General features: G+C 38.2%; 1 protein-coding gene across 3 annotated transcripts in view; it reads left to right on the top strand.

Moving 5' to 3' along the window:
- The first annotated feature begins 2,447 nt into the window (after positions 1-2,447).
- The window catches only part of LOC145487082 (uncharacterized), a 71,697-nt gene continuing 55,348 nt past the window's right edge, over positions 2,448-18,796 (top strand). For 2 of the 3 annotated variants that reach the window (XM_081465801.1, XM_081465799.1), the window contains exons 1-5: positions 4,641-5,776; positions 12,842-12,994; positions 14,566-14,841; positions 15,287-15,340; positions 15,793-16,068. In XM_081465801.1, the coding sequence (XP_081321927.1) occupies positions 12,973-12,994; positions 14,566-14,841; positions 15,287-15,340; positions 15,793-16,068 (628 nt within the window). In that variant the 5' untranslated portion in view covers positions 4,641-5,776; positions 12,842-12,972. Of the gene's footprint in view, positions 2,663-4,640; positions 5,777-12,841; positions 12,995-14,565; positions 14,842-15,286; positions 15,341-15,792; positions 16,069-18,796 lie in introns of those variants that run through there. The other variant, XM_081465800.1, reaches the window with a different exon arrangement.

Genomic DNA, 18,796 nt, shown 5'->3' with positions numbered 1-18,796 from the left:
AAATCTGTGAAGAAATATCCTCTCCTTCTATTTTTAGAAAAATGCTGATGTCAGCATTTCCGTTGAGATTCAAGGCTAATTATCTCAAAAAAAAAAAAAACAAAAAAAAAAAAATGCGTGCCTATCCCCTTTTTTCTTTGTGGGTTCCAGTAGCTCTTACAAAGATCTACTTTGTTCCGCGTGGTCCTCACCTGGCGCAAAAACTTTTTTTTATTTAGTAGGCACTGTCCTTAAATATAATCTTTGATCCCTATGGGAAATTCACTTCACGCGCACGATCAGGATGTACAAAACGATTGAAATGAACAGATAAAGAAAGTATATTTTTTAAATTATCATATTGGCTTTAGAAAACGCCATAACAAGAAGCCAAACGATTAACGTGGCAGTGCCGGCTTTTTTTGCCATTGAAACATATACTACCATATGTGTACAGTCAAACGGATCTATTTTCTCTCTGAATTAGAAACCCAACGACCTAAGCAATCTATTCATGGCTACATTCTGCAAAAGCAAACAAACAAACATACGATATAGAAACAAGTTCAGTTTGATTCATGCGCGTTAGTTGAGGTGTCTAGTCTCGCAAAATCAGCAGGGACAGGTCTGAAAGACGGTCCTTCAGCTGCTCTCACTCTCGGATAAAAACGCACCATCTTAGAGGCAGCTTTTAGCATTTTTTCTAACGAATGCACATCAATTGCGACACTACAGCCGATCGTTCTAAATAACTAAACTTTTCAGCCTGTGTTCAGGGGCGACTCTTTTTCTACTTGGCGTTAGTGACACGGAACTCGCTGCTATCTTGATGTTTTTGTTTTTGTTTTTGTTTTTTTCTTTTCTTTTGTTTTGTTTTGTTTTTTAATCAAATTCTATGAGAACAGGACTGCATTCCTTTGACGCTGTGGGTGTAATTTGTAAAAAACACTGAGCTCTTATAAATCGTTTTTGAATCTTCGTTTCTGTTCAAATTTATGTTGCTGGCACATGGATGGGCACTTCATATGTAAACCGTGATGTGAGATACCTTAAACTATTTTTACCGTTCATAATGCGCTGCTATATTAGCCTGCTTTATAAATATTTAACTGCTCTGGTCGAGTTTTCAACTTTAATTTGATTAAACGTTCTTTTAATGCGTTCCTGTTAAAAATGATGCAAAGTTGTCAATTTTAGTAATTTTAATTTGAAGAAAACGTCCTGTTAGCACGTTCTTGTTACTTGATGAAAATTTTGCAGGGTTTGTTTTACCAGGGCGCTTCATGACGCCTCCTGGCATAAACGATACCTTCCCTTGTTGAATCGTCATCAGTTCATCGTACTTTATTCAGGTTATTGATTGGAAAACTGATTGTACTTTTGAACCCTAGTCCCTCTATTTCGGGGGATGGGGGTGGGCTCCCTACTTTCGGAAGTCGTTACTTACGGAATTTGCGATTGGTTGCGTGTACGAACAGCTTAAAGCCATTGGCAGCCGTGCATGGTCACCTAAAGTACTGACAATCTATCTTAGCTCCATGTACTAAGTTTCTCCTGGCGCTTTTGTTTTGTTTTTTTGTTTTTTTCACCCTAGGCTGTGTACTTGTGCGATATTTTCTACACAATAACTTCAATTGCCGAGCATGATAATACTGTACGTGGCTCCCACTGCTAACGACATACTCAGACAAGTATTCCAGATCATTTGGGTGTTTACTCCTTAAGATCTGTTTTAGATTGATTAATCAAACGTTCCTTTACGCCCGGACAAGCATCTCCACGCAAGCTCAGAGTTTATTGTGATGGCTTTGATTGCGTAAACAAGACATTTACGTCGGCCCAGCGTGCTGAACATCTATTCGTAGGCACTTTGGTGTATTTAAGTTCAGTTCGTAGATCTGAATTTGGTTTAGGTGGAGAAGGAGAGGAAGGTTTCATGTTGTGTAATTCGTTCATCATCGCAGGATTACTTGATTTATCACCATTCCCGGTTTTGTCCGCTCACGTTTGTTTGTTTTTTTTTTCCTGCCTAAGTCTTTTTTCACGTGTGTTTAGACGTGATTCGACATATAATGACCTTCTTTCGTTCCAGATTATTGGCGTTGAATGGAAAGCTTTGTTCGCAGTGAATGTACAACTACGAAGAATGTAGATGAAACGTTCAGGAAGTTAAAAAGTGAAATGTTGACTCGATTCATTGCACTTCTAAACCACAAAGAATTTAACCGCTCTCATCGGATTTTCATTCGATACGATCTCGCTGAGTTGCAATTCTAAGTTGATTTCAATTTTCAAAAGAGGAAGAAGAATTCTGTTTCAGTCTATACCAGGCAGAAAGGTGTGATAATGTGCTAATTTATGTTTAAAACGTGCAAGAATGCACGTACAAGAATGTGCATGAGCGAATAAGAGCATGAATAGGTATGTCGTAATTTATGCCTCCTTAGCCGTCAGTTGTATCATGTAACGCGACGGTTAGGATCTTTTTGGCATTAAAGCGTTTCTTCTTCAAATGCTCTTCTCGTGCTGTTAAAGATCTGTTAAAGCAAAAGCTTTATTGCTAATGGCAATGACTGGGGGAAACTGGTCCCAGCATACAGACGTAATTGTTAACACACAGAGTGTACTAGAACAGTCTAGTTTACCACTAGTCTACAGGCCGTAGTTCCATGGTTAGCTGGAGGTAAGCCTAAGTCAGATGTGTTCGACTTACCATTCATTAATTTGCGTTTGCATTGAGTCCCGTTGCAGAGGCGATGCACGCTATAGGAGGTCTAGGTGAGCCTATTTATCAGTTATCAGTAAAACTCAGAACTCATATCGTAGGATTCCCAAAGATAGGGAACACTGAGTGCTATTTCTCTGCTGAAAGTTAAAATGTGGACCAATGGACGTGATGCATAAAAAGGAAGAAGACACTTGATATGCGCAGGATAAACTCCTTTAGGGAACAATAATGGCACTTTTAGACTTCGCTGTGCACCAGCGCACAGACGAAAGCCGCGCGAAAGCCCGGCGCCAAGATCTCAAATAGTCAAATTAATTAAAAGAGAAAGCTTGAAAAAAGAAGAAAAATATGAATAACGAATTCCCAGCTTTAATGTTTAGTTGGTTCTATTTAAATACACATTCCTACGTGCCGAATTCAAAATACAACATGAATGAAAATTTACCAGCTGACCTTGTAATGTTATGTTTGAAGTTACTGTTTTGGTTACCGTGTCAAATCATTTGGCATTTAGGCAATTAACACTTTCTGGCTGGCTAAACTCACGCGAAGTGATTATGAAGAGTTGTGTATGCTTTCAAAAAATATCAGTTCGGACGGATCAGTTACCGGTGATTACGCAATAGATAGAAACATTGAAACAGTCTTTACATTCACGATAAGAAAGAAAATAAATAAAAATCAGAGCTCATAGTAAGTTAATTTTAATTTTTAAGCTTAACGTTAAAGAGGAATGGTCTTTGTATACCACGTCTAGCAAAGCTTTATTGCTAATGGGAGGGAAGCGGAAGTGATATTAGCATGAAAAGCGTTATTGCCCACGAGTCTCTCGTAGTTCACCGGTCAGCACAGTTTGGGACTCACAGTTTTCCTTTTCGATTCTACATTCTTTTTGCCCAAGTGAAATTCTGTGAACATTTTCATTTTCACTGAAAAATGCCTTGGTGAAATGTCGACAGAATTAAAGCTTCCATTTCGGTGTTTCTCGTTGAAGACGTTACAACGTTATAGTTTGTTTGGAGAGTATGTGACTCTGGGTTCATTTCACCTTGGTCAAGATTCTCCCACACAGACCTCTTGTTCGGTACGGTTAATAAGACCTAAATAATAATTCATTGAAGAGTTTAACGCGTTGAAATAAATAAAGTAGGTATGTATGTATGTATGTATGTATGTATGTTTGTACGTACGTAGGTCTATGTATACCAGCTACCATGTTATAGAGTGTATTTATCGTCGCACAATAAAAAATAAAATCAAAAACCATTCAGTGGATAAAGCCAAGAAATTTTGATATTATAGACGATAAATTAAGAAGACAGTTCTTCAAGTTTAAGGTGCGTGCGTTGTCCCAAAGTTGAGATATTCGTCGAAATGTTCCGTGCAAAATTATAGAGTCTAGTATGGAGTAAACATCTGGAACGCACTTTGGCTATCTAGACACCTGATTATCTGAACCGAATCAAAAACAATTACACAAGCACTTTCCTATTCCTTTAAGTCCTAAAATGGCTAAAAATCACAAGATAAGCATCTGTTTTTCGACAAACGTGATCTTAGCTTCATGTCACGCAACACTATAACTCCGTGATAACAATGGGGTGACAGGCCTACACAACTCCTATCCACCTGTAATAGCCGCTTTGAGAGTTTTGCTCGAAGTAGTATATTCTTGAGGATCTGCCCCTTTTGTGTGGTACAATAGGGGGATCTTTGAATATTTCGCTAAGCAGTAATCCTGTTTTTAGGAGGACATTTCACCAGAGTAGAGACGTTAGAGGTCATAGGTCTGCGTGGTTTCCGCTGTTATCCGCGTGTAATTTGCAGAGTTCGACACCTGTTTTTTGCACGTGCTAGCTTTTATTGGCTCATTTGTATTGCAAGATATGTTTTAAGCTCTCTAAATATTAGCTAAATAGATAGTCTTTTAAATAGTTTTTAGATTTAAGACAAGACCCCATCGGTGTTTCTGCTGATACATTATTTTTTTATCGTGTATAAATGGTTTACCTTAACTTATCTTACCTGTTTGTAGTGCAGGCATTTTTGCTGACATGGAAGAGCAATGAATGTTTTCATTCACGAATCTGGCGGCCAGTTTGGAGAGGGCTGGGGCAAGAAAACGAGTTAGGCATCACTTGTCAGTCAGCCTCACATAATTAATTCCTCTTTCCCTGGCCATGCTCTATTGGTGCTCGCTCGTTCAAAATGTACTTACTCGAACATCATAAATACGCCTATATTGAAAACTATGTTTGATTCGCAAATGTTTCATTCAAGCTATGAACATTGACAGAATGGTAGGGACGTGCTTCCGACTCAGTACCAGTTTTGTGTTAAGTTTTACCAGTTCCATTCCCAATTGCCTAATCCTAGTCCCAGCGTCTAAATCCCACTCCCCATTACAAGAAAGAAGTAAATTCCAGTTCCCATTAGCCTTCTACGCAGACGCTGTTTGGGTTCGTTTGCAATTTAAATGGAAAATGATCACAACCCTTCCACACATCATCGATGATGGTTAAAATAGCTCGTTTTGGATTTAGCGAAGCTTTGTCCCCATCAGTTTTACCCACTGTGGGCCCCCCTGTTTGAGTAACAAATAATTATTCTTCACTGATGTGGATTGATGAAGAAATGAGCTCAATTTTTTTTTTGAGATTATGCATAGCGTGAATTTCGTCGGTAACTTAGTACTTGTTCGCAATCCTAGCCTACGCTTCGGAGTCATAATGTTCTGTAGCTGTAAATAATCACATGAGCAACAAAGTGCAACTAATTTGAATTTTTGACGAGAATTAAGAGCCCATAAAGCGGTTAATGAAATGCTGCCGGGTTGAGATGATTGCATCAGTGGAACTTTGCCCGATTGGTCATCTTGCCATAAAAATAGCTTAGTACCTAATTACTAGTTATCAGCCGTAGTCAGTTCCTTACATATAAATTAGTTGCAAATACCAGAATACTGCAGTAAGTACGAAGTCTACGAAAGTCCGAAGACTAAACAAAGGAGAAACACCAAAAAGCCAACATTGACTTTGAAGACAAGAACAACTGCGAAACGTGTAGGAGGTAAGAGGTTTAGGACAAGATTTATAGGGCGCTCGCCTTATAAAAGCAATTTACGACTTCTTGTGGTTTTAGCTGTTACACTAATGTTCAGCACGTAGTATAGCGAAAGTGTAATCAACAATATTTGCCCTCAATAATCTTTCGATGGAGGTTTATTTGTGTCATTTTATTAGTGGAGCAGAACTGTGTGAATTACACGCCACGTCCTGACAGGTGATTGCATAACCCTGTGTCTGCCATTTGTGGCTATTTGTTTCGTTTCCACCTTAATATGCTTGTCAAACAATTCAAATATAGCACGTTTTGTTGCTCTGGAAATTAAATTTTAACTTTCAGAGGATCATATTTACAACTTTAACTTTCAAAGAGACGGTGTTCGTTTATCAAGTGCGTATTCCTACGTTACACTGTCTGCCCCTGATCAAACACGAACATATCTGTCAAGTACAGTTTTCATCAAACATTACTCTATGGTAAGATCGCTTCGCCTACATAACGTACATCTTATACAGCAGAGGCAGGCACGATGCAAACTGTTTTAGTCAACTTCTTTTCATCAACAAATCGTTCAGGAGGTAAAACTTCGAAATGTTGACTCGATTCACTGCACTTCTAATCCACAAAGAACATTTGCATAGTCTGATCTTTATTCGATAGCTCGTTTTCACGTGACGTCTCATTTTCTTAAATCGAAAACTAAAGAGCCACTAATGTTTTTATATTCATCAAGCATAAGAGGGGGTAAATTATATATTTGTCTGTTCACAATTTAACAGCCCGATCGCATTTGTCGAAAAATATATCCCTATCTCATGATTTTTAGCTTTCTTAGAAGTTATATCATTAGGAAAAGTCCTTATGTACATCTTTGTTTGTTCAATACTGATGATCAGTCGCCGAGGCTCCAGATGCGTACACTATTTTCCGGCCGCATATTGGTGCACCACAGACATGGTCCAACGTGGCGTTTCCATACCGAGCTCGGTATATTTTTGCGAAACATTTCGACCAATATCTGCAGTTTGGGAAAACGCACAAACCTAAAACCTGGAGAAGGGTCTTCTTTATTTATTTCCTACAAGACCACAATTTTTTGACTTTATCCATTGAATAGTCTTTGATTTATTGCATTATTATTATTATTATTATTGTTATTATTATCATCATCATCATCATCATTATTATTATTATCATTATTATTATTATTTTATTGCGTGACAGTAAAAACGATATATACGCTCTCACTGAGTAACTCAGTTCCACCTTGATTTCAATTTGCAAAAGAGAAAGAGGAATTCTGTTTCAGTATATACCGGGAATTAAGGTTTATGACTGAGTGGCAATTAATTAGGGGAACTGGTTTAACCACGTAAGACCTATTAAATTGGCAAAATATAAAGTGTAGCTATTTTTTCACCAGTCTACTGGCCGTAGTTCCATGGCTAAATTGTGTCCCGTTGCAGAAGCGATGACTCTATAGGAGGCCTAGGTCAACCTGTTTCTCATCCATCAGTAATTTTTGCAGATCTGAGATCTTAGAATTCACAAAGTTGAAAAATGTGCTATTTTTCAGCTGATAGTTAAACTTTGGACCTGTTGACGTGATGCAGAAAAAGGAAGAAGACGCGTGATAAGCACAGCATGGAATAATCACCGCATTTATAAGACTTGGCTTTGCGCAGAGCAGAACCGGAAGCCTCGCGAAAGGCCAAGATCCTACGTGCCACATACAAAATGCAAAATGAATGACAAGTTAATTAACTGTTTTGGTTACTGAGTCCAATCATCATTGAAACAACTTTTACATTCACAATAGGAAAGAAAATAAATAGATAAATAATGATGATGATGATGATGATGATGATGATGATGATGATGATAGTCATAATGATAAACATCAGATTTCACAGTCGGTTACTTACAATTTTCTAAACTGAACGTTTTAGAGGGACGGTCTTTTATACCAGGTCCCGCAAAGTTCTATTCTTAATGAGAAGGAAATGGAACTGATTTAAGCATAAAAAGTGTAATTGCCTACGAGTCTCTCGTAGTTCGCAGGTCAGCAGTTGGGGACGCACAGTTCTCGTTTTCCATTCTGTATTCTCTTTTCTGCATAATGTTACATCTTGTGGATAGTTTCGTTAAGTCGCGGAAGTCTCCTTTGCTATGTTTCGCGTGGTAGACATAACTGCCTCTTTATGATTTTATTAGAGAGTCTTTTATTATGTGTTCGTTTTACAATGGTGGAAGTATCTTTACTAATCCAAGCATTTGGTTCAAATGTTGGAATTCAATTATGTTTTTCCCAGGGGTGACTCAGAAGGGACTGTATTAAACTAGACATGGCTTCGCTCAACGTTCAAAATACAACATGAATGACAATCACGCTTCCATCAATCGATCCAAATCTAAACTGCTTGTGTCAAATATATGCCGCCAGTTGACAATACGTTCAGTGAAAGTACATCAAATGTTGTATCGATTCTTTGCGCTTTTGATTTGTGACTCCAGGGCACAAAGAATTTTACTCATTATTCTTATCAACAGACGTTGTAATGTTTATAAATGTTTGGAGTTAGTGACCTGACTACCGTGTCAAATCGTTTGACACTGTCAGTCTGGCTAAACTCACGCAAAGAGAGCGAAGAGGTGTATTGTAAAAAAAAAAAAATGGAAAAAAGAAAAAAAAATTGAATGAATCAGTTTCTGGTGATAACGCAAAATATAGAAGGATTAAAAAAAAAACCGTTGCGTAATATATGAGAAAGAATGCAGTAAGTGTCCCCGGTTAGTAGAGACTGTTTCCTCGTGACTAAAACGTCGATAAACGTGTGATGTTGACGATCAGGATGATGATAACTGGGGATTAACAGCCTTTGTTTATACCAGGCATGCACAGTGAATTTTTATTCCCATCGAGAAGGAAGGAGAACTGATCTTAGCATGAGAGGTGCAATTGCCCAGAAGTCTCTTGCAGTTCATTAGTTAGCAGTCGGTTAAGGGTTCGACTCCCGTCCAGAACCCACAAGTTTTATTTTCTGTGTTTTCGTTGCCAATGTGACATCTGTGGACGGTTTCACTATGCAATGTACCATGCTTGCTAAAATGGCGAAAGATTATTTTTTCGTGTTTGGCATGGCAGGCGTTACAGATTTCCTGCGGTTTAATTAAAGAGTGTATGACATGACTAGCCACTGCTTTTACAATGGCGAAAGTATCTGGGGTAGCAACATCAACATTTCCAGATTCCACCTCGACCTGGACTGAGGTCGCATGAAAACCAGCTAAGACTGATGTGGCCCCGGGAACGTCGCTTCCTTTCTAGAATTTTTAATCAGTTAATTTACTTTCTTTATTTATGTCTGGCAAGCCAAGAGATTACGAAGACAGAAAAACAACAACAACAACAACAACAACAACGACAACAACAACAAAGTTTAAAACGTCTTTGTGTGTAATTCATTGATCCAGACACATCGTAAGTCCGAAATGGTGGACTAAAATGAAGTCAAACTTCGTTGCTTGAACCGAATAAATTTTCCGAAATTGGTTTAGGCAATGAAAATGCCCCCTTCACTGACAAAGATTTTAAACTGATCATTCCAGTGGAAAAAAGTGCTTTGTTTCATAATAAAATAAATTGACGCTATGGCACTGTTTGTTTCCCATTCCTCACAAGGATCCCTTTTAAGCTCTTATTGTTATCTTCAACGCTCCGTTAGCATTACTCGGTACAGAGCTAAGTAGATAGGGCAAGCAGAGTTTTAGATCAGCAGCTATCTCATGAAACATACGAGCCTCACCTTCAGAAATCGGAACAAGTTGGCCTTCTCGAGCAACAAATTAATTGATCTGTGGTGCAGGTTCAGTTCAGTTCAGTTCAGTTCCATTTACAGCTAAATAATGTCTTAGGATATCAGTACTGATGTCTATGGACGTAATGCATATAAAAGCAGGAAGTAGACGCTTGACAGTTGCACGGGATAAACTCCTCTATTCAGTGACCTATTACGGTACCTATCAGATTTGGCTTTGCGCCAGAGCTGAAATAGCCTGCGAACGCAGACGTATTTCCGGCTGTCACTTGGTTCCGTATTCGCTGCGAGGAGTACTCGAGTTTCATTCTATCATGGAATCTGATTGGCCAAGGAGAAACAAAAGTCATTACGTCACAGAAATCGTTTCCTGACTCGGGTTCGCAGACGTTATTTTTCGGCGGAACCAGGTGACAGCCAAAAATACGTCTGCGTTCGCCGGCTAGAGCTGAAACCGAAGCCGTGCGAAAGGCCAAAATCTCAAATAGTCAAATTAAAAGACGTGAAGCTTGAAAATAAATAAATAAATAAATAAATAAATAAATAAGATCAACAATAAAATTAGGAATAACGAATTGCCAACTTTCATTTTAAACTGGCTGTATTTAAATACACATTCCTGCGTGCCATGTTCAAAATAAATACAACATGGATTACAATTTACTAACTGACCTTGTATTTATTTATTTTAGTTTATTTTATTTATTTTATTTTGTTTTATTATTCTTTTTTAATCTCGTTTGCATGGATCAGGTACTGGTGATCTAATTTTGAACGAAAATTTTTAGCATACTTTATTTTGCTTTGAGAGCAACAGATCTGTCACCTACTGCATGAAAAACCTGTTATTAGTAAACTTTACGGCCCATTTAAAGGTGGTTGGACTGCTCCAATTCTTGACGTTACATACGGTTTGGTTTTGTCCGATAAATTTGCTCTCACGTATATGTCACGTTTCGAGAGCATAAAATCAGTCATAGTGGTTTTCATAAACATTTAGCTAGGATGAATCAACAGATGCACTTAAAACAGATCGTAACTACACTTTTGTGCCGGTTTTACAAGTTTTGTCTGGAGCGCTAAATGCTTTAGCTTGCGTAGCTGGCGTGATTTCGAGCGCGGGTGCTTTTGTGTTAGCGGCGAAGCCTTGAACGCGAGCGGCGATGTCGCGAGGGGATTGTTTAGGAGTTGAGTTAGACAAGAGGCAAAAAGGGCTGGGACAAGTAAAGAGGGAGTGCAGGAGGTGTCACTCGTTATTAGCCTCTCTCCTTTCCCTTTGGCGCTTTTTTCCTGTGTCTTTAAGCCTGTTCCGATGCTGTTTCGCCCACTCGAAATGCACTCTCCCGACTATCATAAATATCTGTAGGCACTTTATTCACTATGAATGTTTGCCGAGTCTTATGAATGTCCTCCTTGTCTGGGTGGATACCGGACTTTAGAGAAGGGTGTTTGAGATATATACCCCAAAGGCGGTATTTTGTGGAGGGACTGGGTGCATCCTCCCCCAGAAAACTTTTAAAATTGAGGCCCTCGGAACTAGGATTTCCGGAATTCTGAGGTCAAGTCAGCTTGTGACAATAGCTCAGTTTTTTTAATTGGGGTTTTGACCGAACCCCCGGAAGTCTCCCCCCTCCCCCCTTCCCCTTAGATTCGGCACAGCTCTTTGCCAGTTTTCTTTATTTTTCTTAAAACTCAGTGACCAATCCCATTTCCCAGTGTTAGAGGGAGACAAAACTCAGTTCCCATTATTTTAGCCTATTACGCAGAACTTCTCTGGGCTTGTAAGCCGTGACAATCCAAAAGAGTGCATGTGTAGGCCAGTTTAAATGGAAAAAAAAGACACAACCTGTGACGTCAGTAAAGGTTAAAGTTAGAGTTAAAGTTCTCATCCGTTTAACCCAGTGAAGACCCCCTATTTGAGCAAAGAATATTTTACATTTCTAGGTCAAGCTATCACGTGACGACGATTGTTGCACTAAAAATGGAAACTTGCCTTGTTTGCTTTCTGGTTATGGTTTATTTGACATATCTAAAACAGATTCTAACCTAAACTAATTTCTAACTGCAAATAACACCAAATGATGGCTTTTGTAATACCGTTGTGAACGCTTTCGACCTCATATTAGTGCCAGTAGATTTGTCACCTATGGGAGTTCAGTGCTAGGGCTAATATTATGGCGAACGATGGGAAATGCTGATACAGAGATGTTCTTAGTTTTCGTGGGCAAAGGTTTCTTGCGTCGAGCTGGCCTTTGGAGCAGAAAAGGCCAAGCCAAAGTTTGAAAATCTTGGGGCTGTTCAAGCCAAATTTGACAGCGTTGTTCGCGAGACAGAGTAGAAATCGATGGAAGCTGTTATTAAAAATTTCCGTTCCATAGAGCAATGAGAATTTCTGATACCCAGAAGCTATAATCACTGAGAAGTTTTCGTGGGCAATATTGGGTAATAGTCTGTTACGTCGTGCTGGCCTTGGAATCAGAAAAGTGCAAAATGAAGATCAAGTACTCTAGGCCAAATTCAAAGCACTAAGATTTTGATGGATCATTATAACCACTCTTAATCACTTGATGGTACAATCATGGTATCAAAACACCGCCCAATCATTGATGAACACGTTGTTATCATTTTCGTTTCACAATAGGTTGCCATAGCAAAGTATGACCTGCTAAAAACACCCTTAATTTCAGCTTTATGGGCATACAATAACGGCACAGTGAATTTTTTCATATTATCAAAATAAGACGTAACTTTTGGCAAAGTTTAAAAAATTCTGTACATAGGGTTCAGAGACACCTTAAATTTTCAAAAATTTAAGGTGGCTCTGAACCCTATGATTCCAATGATTAAGCAGTTTTGTGATATCATGATTGCAGCATCAAATGATAAAGAGTGGTTATAACGATCTATCAAAATTTAAGTGCCGGAAACTGTTTTGAGCCACCATAAGGATGTTAGACTTCGCAATGCGTCTGGGAACAAATTTAGTTTCGAAGTAGTCAATCAAAATACAGAGCTCAAAAAATAAAATCAATAAAATCAAATTAAATTTAAAAAAAAAAAAACAGATTAAAGACAAGAGAAAGGTAACTCACAAATTGTAGCAGCCTTACAGCAATTTTGTTCAGAACAATGCATTTTGCAACTTTTTCGGGACGATGGATCAATATACTGGAACAGACAGACCACACAAAACTTTAACTTTACAAATCACCCAAGTTTAACCTTGTTAATGTCTTTCTTCTTACAACAGCTTCAGCAAAACCAGGAGACAAAATGGCAGCTGGAACAAGGACGAACGCGCCAATACCACATGATGAATAAATGGGCAAAAAGTAACAGAGAAACATATTGAGGAAGTGCAGAGGGACGCTCGTGAAAGACATGAATCAGGTTTTAGCGATAGGTAAAACTACGAAGGTAAAATAAAGGCATATTACCTGACTCGACAGCAACAATGTGGAACAATGTTTGATATACCACCAAGAAAAGGCGCAGAAGCTTATAAAACCTTTAAGGAAACAATTGAGAGAGTTCATGCACATCTTGCAAAAACAGTTGCGGAAGCTGCATGTCAAATGACTTCCCGCGATATAAATTCTCCTAAGTGGGGGTGAATGGCAGAGGATTGGGTTACATACACACACATGACAACAATAACTTGGGTAACTGCTTAATTATTTTATAGAGTGACTGTAGCGAGCCATCATTGCACTTCTAAATGTAAGAAAAGGCCCCATCTTCTATTAAAATTGTTAAGAGTCCCATTTATATCAAGGTATCTTTCGGTCTCTTTTTTTTTTTATCTTTTTAAATGTTTTATGCAACAAAGAAAAAAATAATAATAATAAATAAATTAAAAGTTAGAGAGCAGTTTGGCCTCCTACATTCCCAGGTACACACTTTACTCATAGAATCAGCAGATAATTTAATACGTCGTCCCTTTCTGGAAAACCCAAGATAACATCTTTGAGTGTCAACGTTAAATTTTCGTCAGCGACATCTGTCCACCAATCAACGAAGCATTCCCAAAACGCTTGCACGTGAGAGCATTCAAAGAAAAGATGATACAGAGTCTCTTCATTTAGATTACAAAGGTACATTGATCAGTCAACAACAACCCAATTTTTAAAAGCTTAACATGGGTAAACAATATGTTATTCAACAAACGGTACTGAAAGGACCATACATAGGTTTCACTCGCAACATTGAGTGGCAAGAGATAAATTTTATCGCGCGTATCTTCAACATCAAAATCAGTACTTAACGTATTTGACTCCATGTTTGGTAACTTAGCTTTTTTGGATGATGGATTTTCTAGTTGGATTGAGTAGAGAACCTTTCTAAATACAAACGCCCTACTTTTGAAATTGCTTTCCCTAAGCATTGCTAACACAGCGAAAAATTAGTCACAGGTTTTCGAACTGAACAGAATTCTTGATCTAATGGAATCCAGACTTGCCGAATTAGATCGATTAGATGCTTGCCATTTCCTTCCCCAGCTCAGGGCGGCTTCTGGTAGTAGCCTCATTCCACACCCTAATAACTTTTCGGCTGCTGTATAGTTTATTTCTGTTTGCGACTAAACATCAAACGAACACGGGAAGGGTTGAGAATTCTGAGCAAGGTGAGGGATATAGTTTGAAGTTGTATGTGAAGTGTTGCTTCTTGGTTTCTCGTTCTTCCTGTCTTGGCAACTTGGTGTTTAGGGCAGGATTGGGTATCCTCCCTTAACGTAGCTTACCGTATCAGGGCAATTGCATGTGTGCAGTGGGGATGTTTTACTAATTTTGACAGCGCACAAATATCTGCTTTAATCTTTGGTAAAATATATACCGGTTTATACCACAAGTTACTGGGATACAATACTAGGGAGGCTTTAATAGGGAATTTAAGAAAGCAAGGGCTTATTTATTACATTTTATGAGCAATAGCGACAATAACAATTTATTTGTACTGAATTATTTTTCTTTCTAGTAAAACGCGGTAGACCCACAGAGGATGAATTAGAACAATTAGGTATAGACATTGCAGAGGATTGGAGTAAGCTTGGGCGTCGCCTAAAATTAAATGAGCCAACCCTTCAAGAGATAGATAACGCTCATGACCAACTGTCTGAAAAGGGATACCACATGTTTAAGCGCTGGAAACAAAACAACGGTTCTAATGCGACCTACCAGGCTTTGTGTGACGCATTGAAACATAAACTTGTACAGCGTCAAGACTTGGTAGAGAAGTTTTGTTATTTCAAAGGTAATTATTTGCTATAATATTTCGATATTTTCAGCAGTTTTCAGTGTACTGGACTGTGGACAACGCAGTCTGGATTGGAGCCAAAGGCTGGGGTCACCGTGTTGTGTTTTTATCACTGTGTTGTGTTTTTATAGGCAACTTAACTTACTCTCTCAGGGCCTCTCAGAGTTCCCTTGCAGGTGGTAATAAACAGGACTAAAACCACCCATTAAAGCCAAAGAAAGAACAATTATTGCATCATCATCAATCTTGACCGGTTAGCTTGAAACTCGGCTTAGAATTTCTAAACAACTGACTTGATCCTTGTGACTCCTTCTCTTACCCCCACCTCCACCACTCAAACCTCAATTATTAGTGTTGTTTCAATATCAATGTTTTCAATTTACTGTTCATTAAGTAACAGTACAGCAGTAATGCGGTTTTACTACCTTTCTTTTCACTATAGTAAACAAAACACGAGAAATCAGCGCAGAGCCTCGAAAAAGACGTAATAGCAAAGGTACCTTTAATATAACTTAATTATTCATATTGTTTTAAAAGATATTTTAGATTTTCTTACATGGCTACATTGTAAAAGATGGAATGTATTTACCTAAAGAAATATGAGTAATTTGACAGAACTATATTATTGAAAGACTTATAACTCGTGCAGAGCCATTGTCCAACTCGTTAAACCCTTTGTTTTCCGACGTTTTCGCTGCGTTGTGGTTTGTATAAGGTCCCTGCCGTCATGGGCTATAAAAAGTCACCGTGTCGACGTATCAGTGCTCTGTATGCTTCTATATTTGCTATTTAAACCTCGTAGTCATTGAAAAATTTGAAGCGAACAAAACTGTGACGGCGCTTTCCACTCTGGTGCAGTCAACCGAAATGAAAAGCGCCCAGCGACAGTAACAATTTACTTGTTTTATTTGAATTAATACAATTTATTTGAATTAATTCTCTTTCTAGTAAAACGAGGTACACCCACAGATGATGAATTAGAACAATTAGGTATCGACATTGCAAAGGATTGGAGTAAGCTTGGGCGTCGCCTACAAGTAAATGGACCAACCCTTCTAGAGATAAATAAAGCTCATGACCAATTGTCTGAAAAGGGATACCACATGTTAAAGCGCTGGAAAGAAAACAAAGGTGCTGATGCGACCTATCAGGCTTTATGTGATGCATTACAACATAAACTTGTACAGCGTCAGGACTTGGTAGAGAAGTTTTGTTACATCAAAGGTATTTATTTTCAACGTTACGTAACGTGGGTGTAGTGTTCTAGTGCTTTTGAGTGTACTGAACTCCAGATAAAGCAGTCTGGGTATGAGTCCGGGCTGGGGTCACTGTGTTGTGTTCTTATAATTTACTCTCTCCGTGTCTCTTACTGTTCCCTAGCAAGTGGTATTAAGCTGAGCTGTCTAACGTAATTTAGGGAATTCGCCTGTTTTATGAGAATAGACTAGATCAAGTCACGGAGTTACTTACGTAATTAGTGAAGTCACTATAGGTTGTCTCAAAAACTACGTAAAGGTAGAAAAAAGGTAATGAACGATCAGCGACATGTTCGCTGGTGATTGGAGGGGGTACTTTAAAAAGTTTGCAATGTTGCCTCCTTGTGCGAACCAAGGTTGGTGGAAAGATACCTGGACTAAAGAATAATTTCTCTTTCCGCCATGCAGTTAGCTTGGAGCTTGCCGACAAATTTGAGGACCTGATTTAATGTGTGCGTGTGACTCCTTCTCTTGCAACCTACTCAGTCATTTGAAGGGCCGCTTGTTTTCAAGCAACCGTTCATTACTTATCTGTGCAACATTAATTCGGTTTTACTACCGTTCTTTCACTAGCTATAGAAAAAGAAAGAACGGGAAAGCAACGCAGAGCTTGGAAAAAGACCTAATAGCATATCCACATTTAATATGATTTATTTTCCTAAATTTTTTTCTTTCTTTTCTTTTTTAACACAGATGCTTTACATTTTCTTACATGGCTACATCGTTAAAATATGAAATGTTTCTTACTGAAGAAATATGATTGAATAATTTGAGAGAGCTATGTCACGGAAATATTTGTACAAAATGTTCGTTCTGTGCTCCTTGATTTTTACAACTAAAAGTTTGATGAATAGGATATGACGGTGCCGACGCAAAAATTGGCCTGCACTTCATCATTCACGAAGCTGTAAAATGCAACTTATAGTCATTACAGAGACCCTTTAATAGAAGTTACAGTCATTTCAGAGATTCCCAAATAATGAGCTGTGGTGCACATGAATGGGGAATTATTGAGAATACTACATAATTATGATATTAATTAGTTTATCAATGATTGTGGTATTTTGTAATGACCATAAGCTAATGCGTTTATTCCATTATCCATCTCTTATCATCATAGCAACTAAGGGATCATAAGTGCCTATTTCATGCTTCTTGCTTATTAAATTCATTTTATGTCTATACTCTTGTTTTCCAAATAGTGTATCCTAATACTTAGCAAATTTGATGTCATTGTTGATTACATTCTTCTTAACACTTAACTTTTTGCCTTGAGAGTCCACTTATTTTCCAATCTATAAGCATACACTTTTCTCATTAACGCAATGACTTCTTGCATAGGGGTACCCTCCTTTCATCTTTCATTTTACCTATTACCTTTTTATTCTCACTGAAATAGTACCTTGAAGGAACTGTTATGATCAAAATTGTCAAATAAATGTTTATCAGCCCAAAGGTCGACCTCATAGATATTCTCAGTTTTCGCATGATAACAAAGTGAATTTGTATCTGATTTGCCCTATCCCCATATAATTTCGTAATTTATTAAATCCATTTTGAAATCACTGGCTATCCTTGCAATCTGATTGGCTCTCAATTGCTCTAAATTGCATCTTTTTCTCAGCCATTGAGAATGGGACAGTAAAACAAAACAACAAATCAGATTTCAATATTAGTTTAAAGTAAACAATAAAATTTCAGGAAAATGAAAGGCAAAAAGCCGTTGTGTGGAGAATTTAGCAACTAGTATTGCCAAAACTTTGTTGTTATTGTGGGTTTTTTTTCCAAAAAACTTGACGAATGTAATTAATTACAGTTTCTAAATGACGATTATCAGCTCCTTCAGGCTGAACACCTACTTTCATGGAAGTTTCAAACTTTCAGTGCCCATTTTGATGAATATTTTGGCGATTTTTCTTCAACATCTGCTCAAAATCCGTATGATACCGAGTCCAGTAAAACATAAACGAAAACCACACAACAACAAATTCAGGGCCATCTCAAGAAGGTAGATGTTTCCAGATTTCTGGTAGTTTCAAACGATGCAACAAAAGAGCTCAACTCTGTCGCTGTGAATAAACATAGTCGAAATACACCCCGCTCCACAAAACAGTGAATGAATGAACGTCTTACGAAGCTGGTGTTAGTCCCGCCATCTTGGAAATATCTTGAAACAAATGGCGCCGCAAGAACTTGACAAGGTCCTGAGTATTGAGTCCTTCGCCGAGGTCACAAAAAGAAACGGAGATGATAACGAGCTGGACTCCCTTAAAATCATGCCATTAAACGGTATGAAAGAAAAAAAAAACGTGCCATCCACTGGGAATCGTGCACTCGAGGGAGTTTCACAACTCAAAAAAATTCCATCGCAGAATTACGTAGGATGCACCTTCAAATTCCTTCTCCAAAGACAATGAAAAGTCTCAGTCTCAACCACAGAAGAAAGAAAGACCTTCCATCATTGATTCAAGCGACGAGAATTGAACTTTTATACCTGAAGCAGACTATTTTCGTTCTGACTTCAAAACCGCTTGTTTCTTTGTCATGCTCGGATGAGTTTTCGTCACATGACATCGTTTTGCATACTAAATGAGACGTAAAGGCGTTTCCGGTTCCGCTTTTTTTTTAACAAACCGGCTACTGGAACAATACACCAAAAGTCTAAAAATTAAGGCGATAAAATTGTGCGATTTCAA

The sequence above is a fragment of the Orbicella franksi genome, chromosome 5, assembly GCF_964199315.1.
Source record: "Orbicella franksi chromosome 5, jaOrbFran1.1, whole genome shotgun sequence".
Classification (NCBI taxonomy): domain Eukaryota; kingdom Metazoa; phylum Cnidaria; class Anthozoa; order Scleractinia; family Merulinidae; genus Orbicella; species Orbicella franksi.
This window is presented reverse-complemented; position numbering and strand designations above follow the sequence as displayed.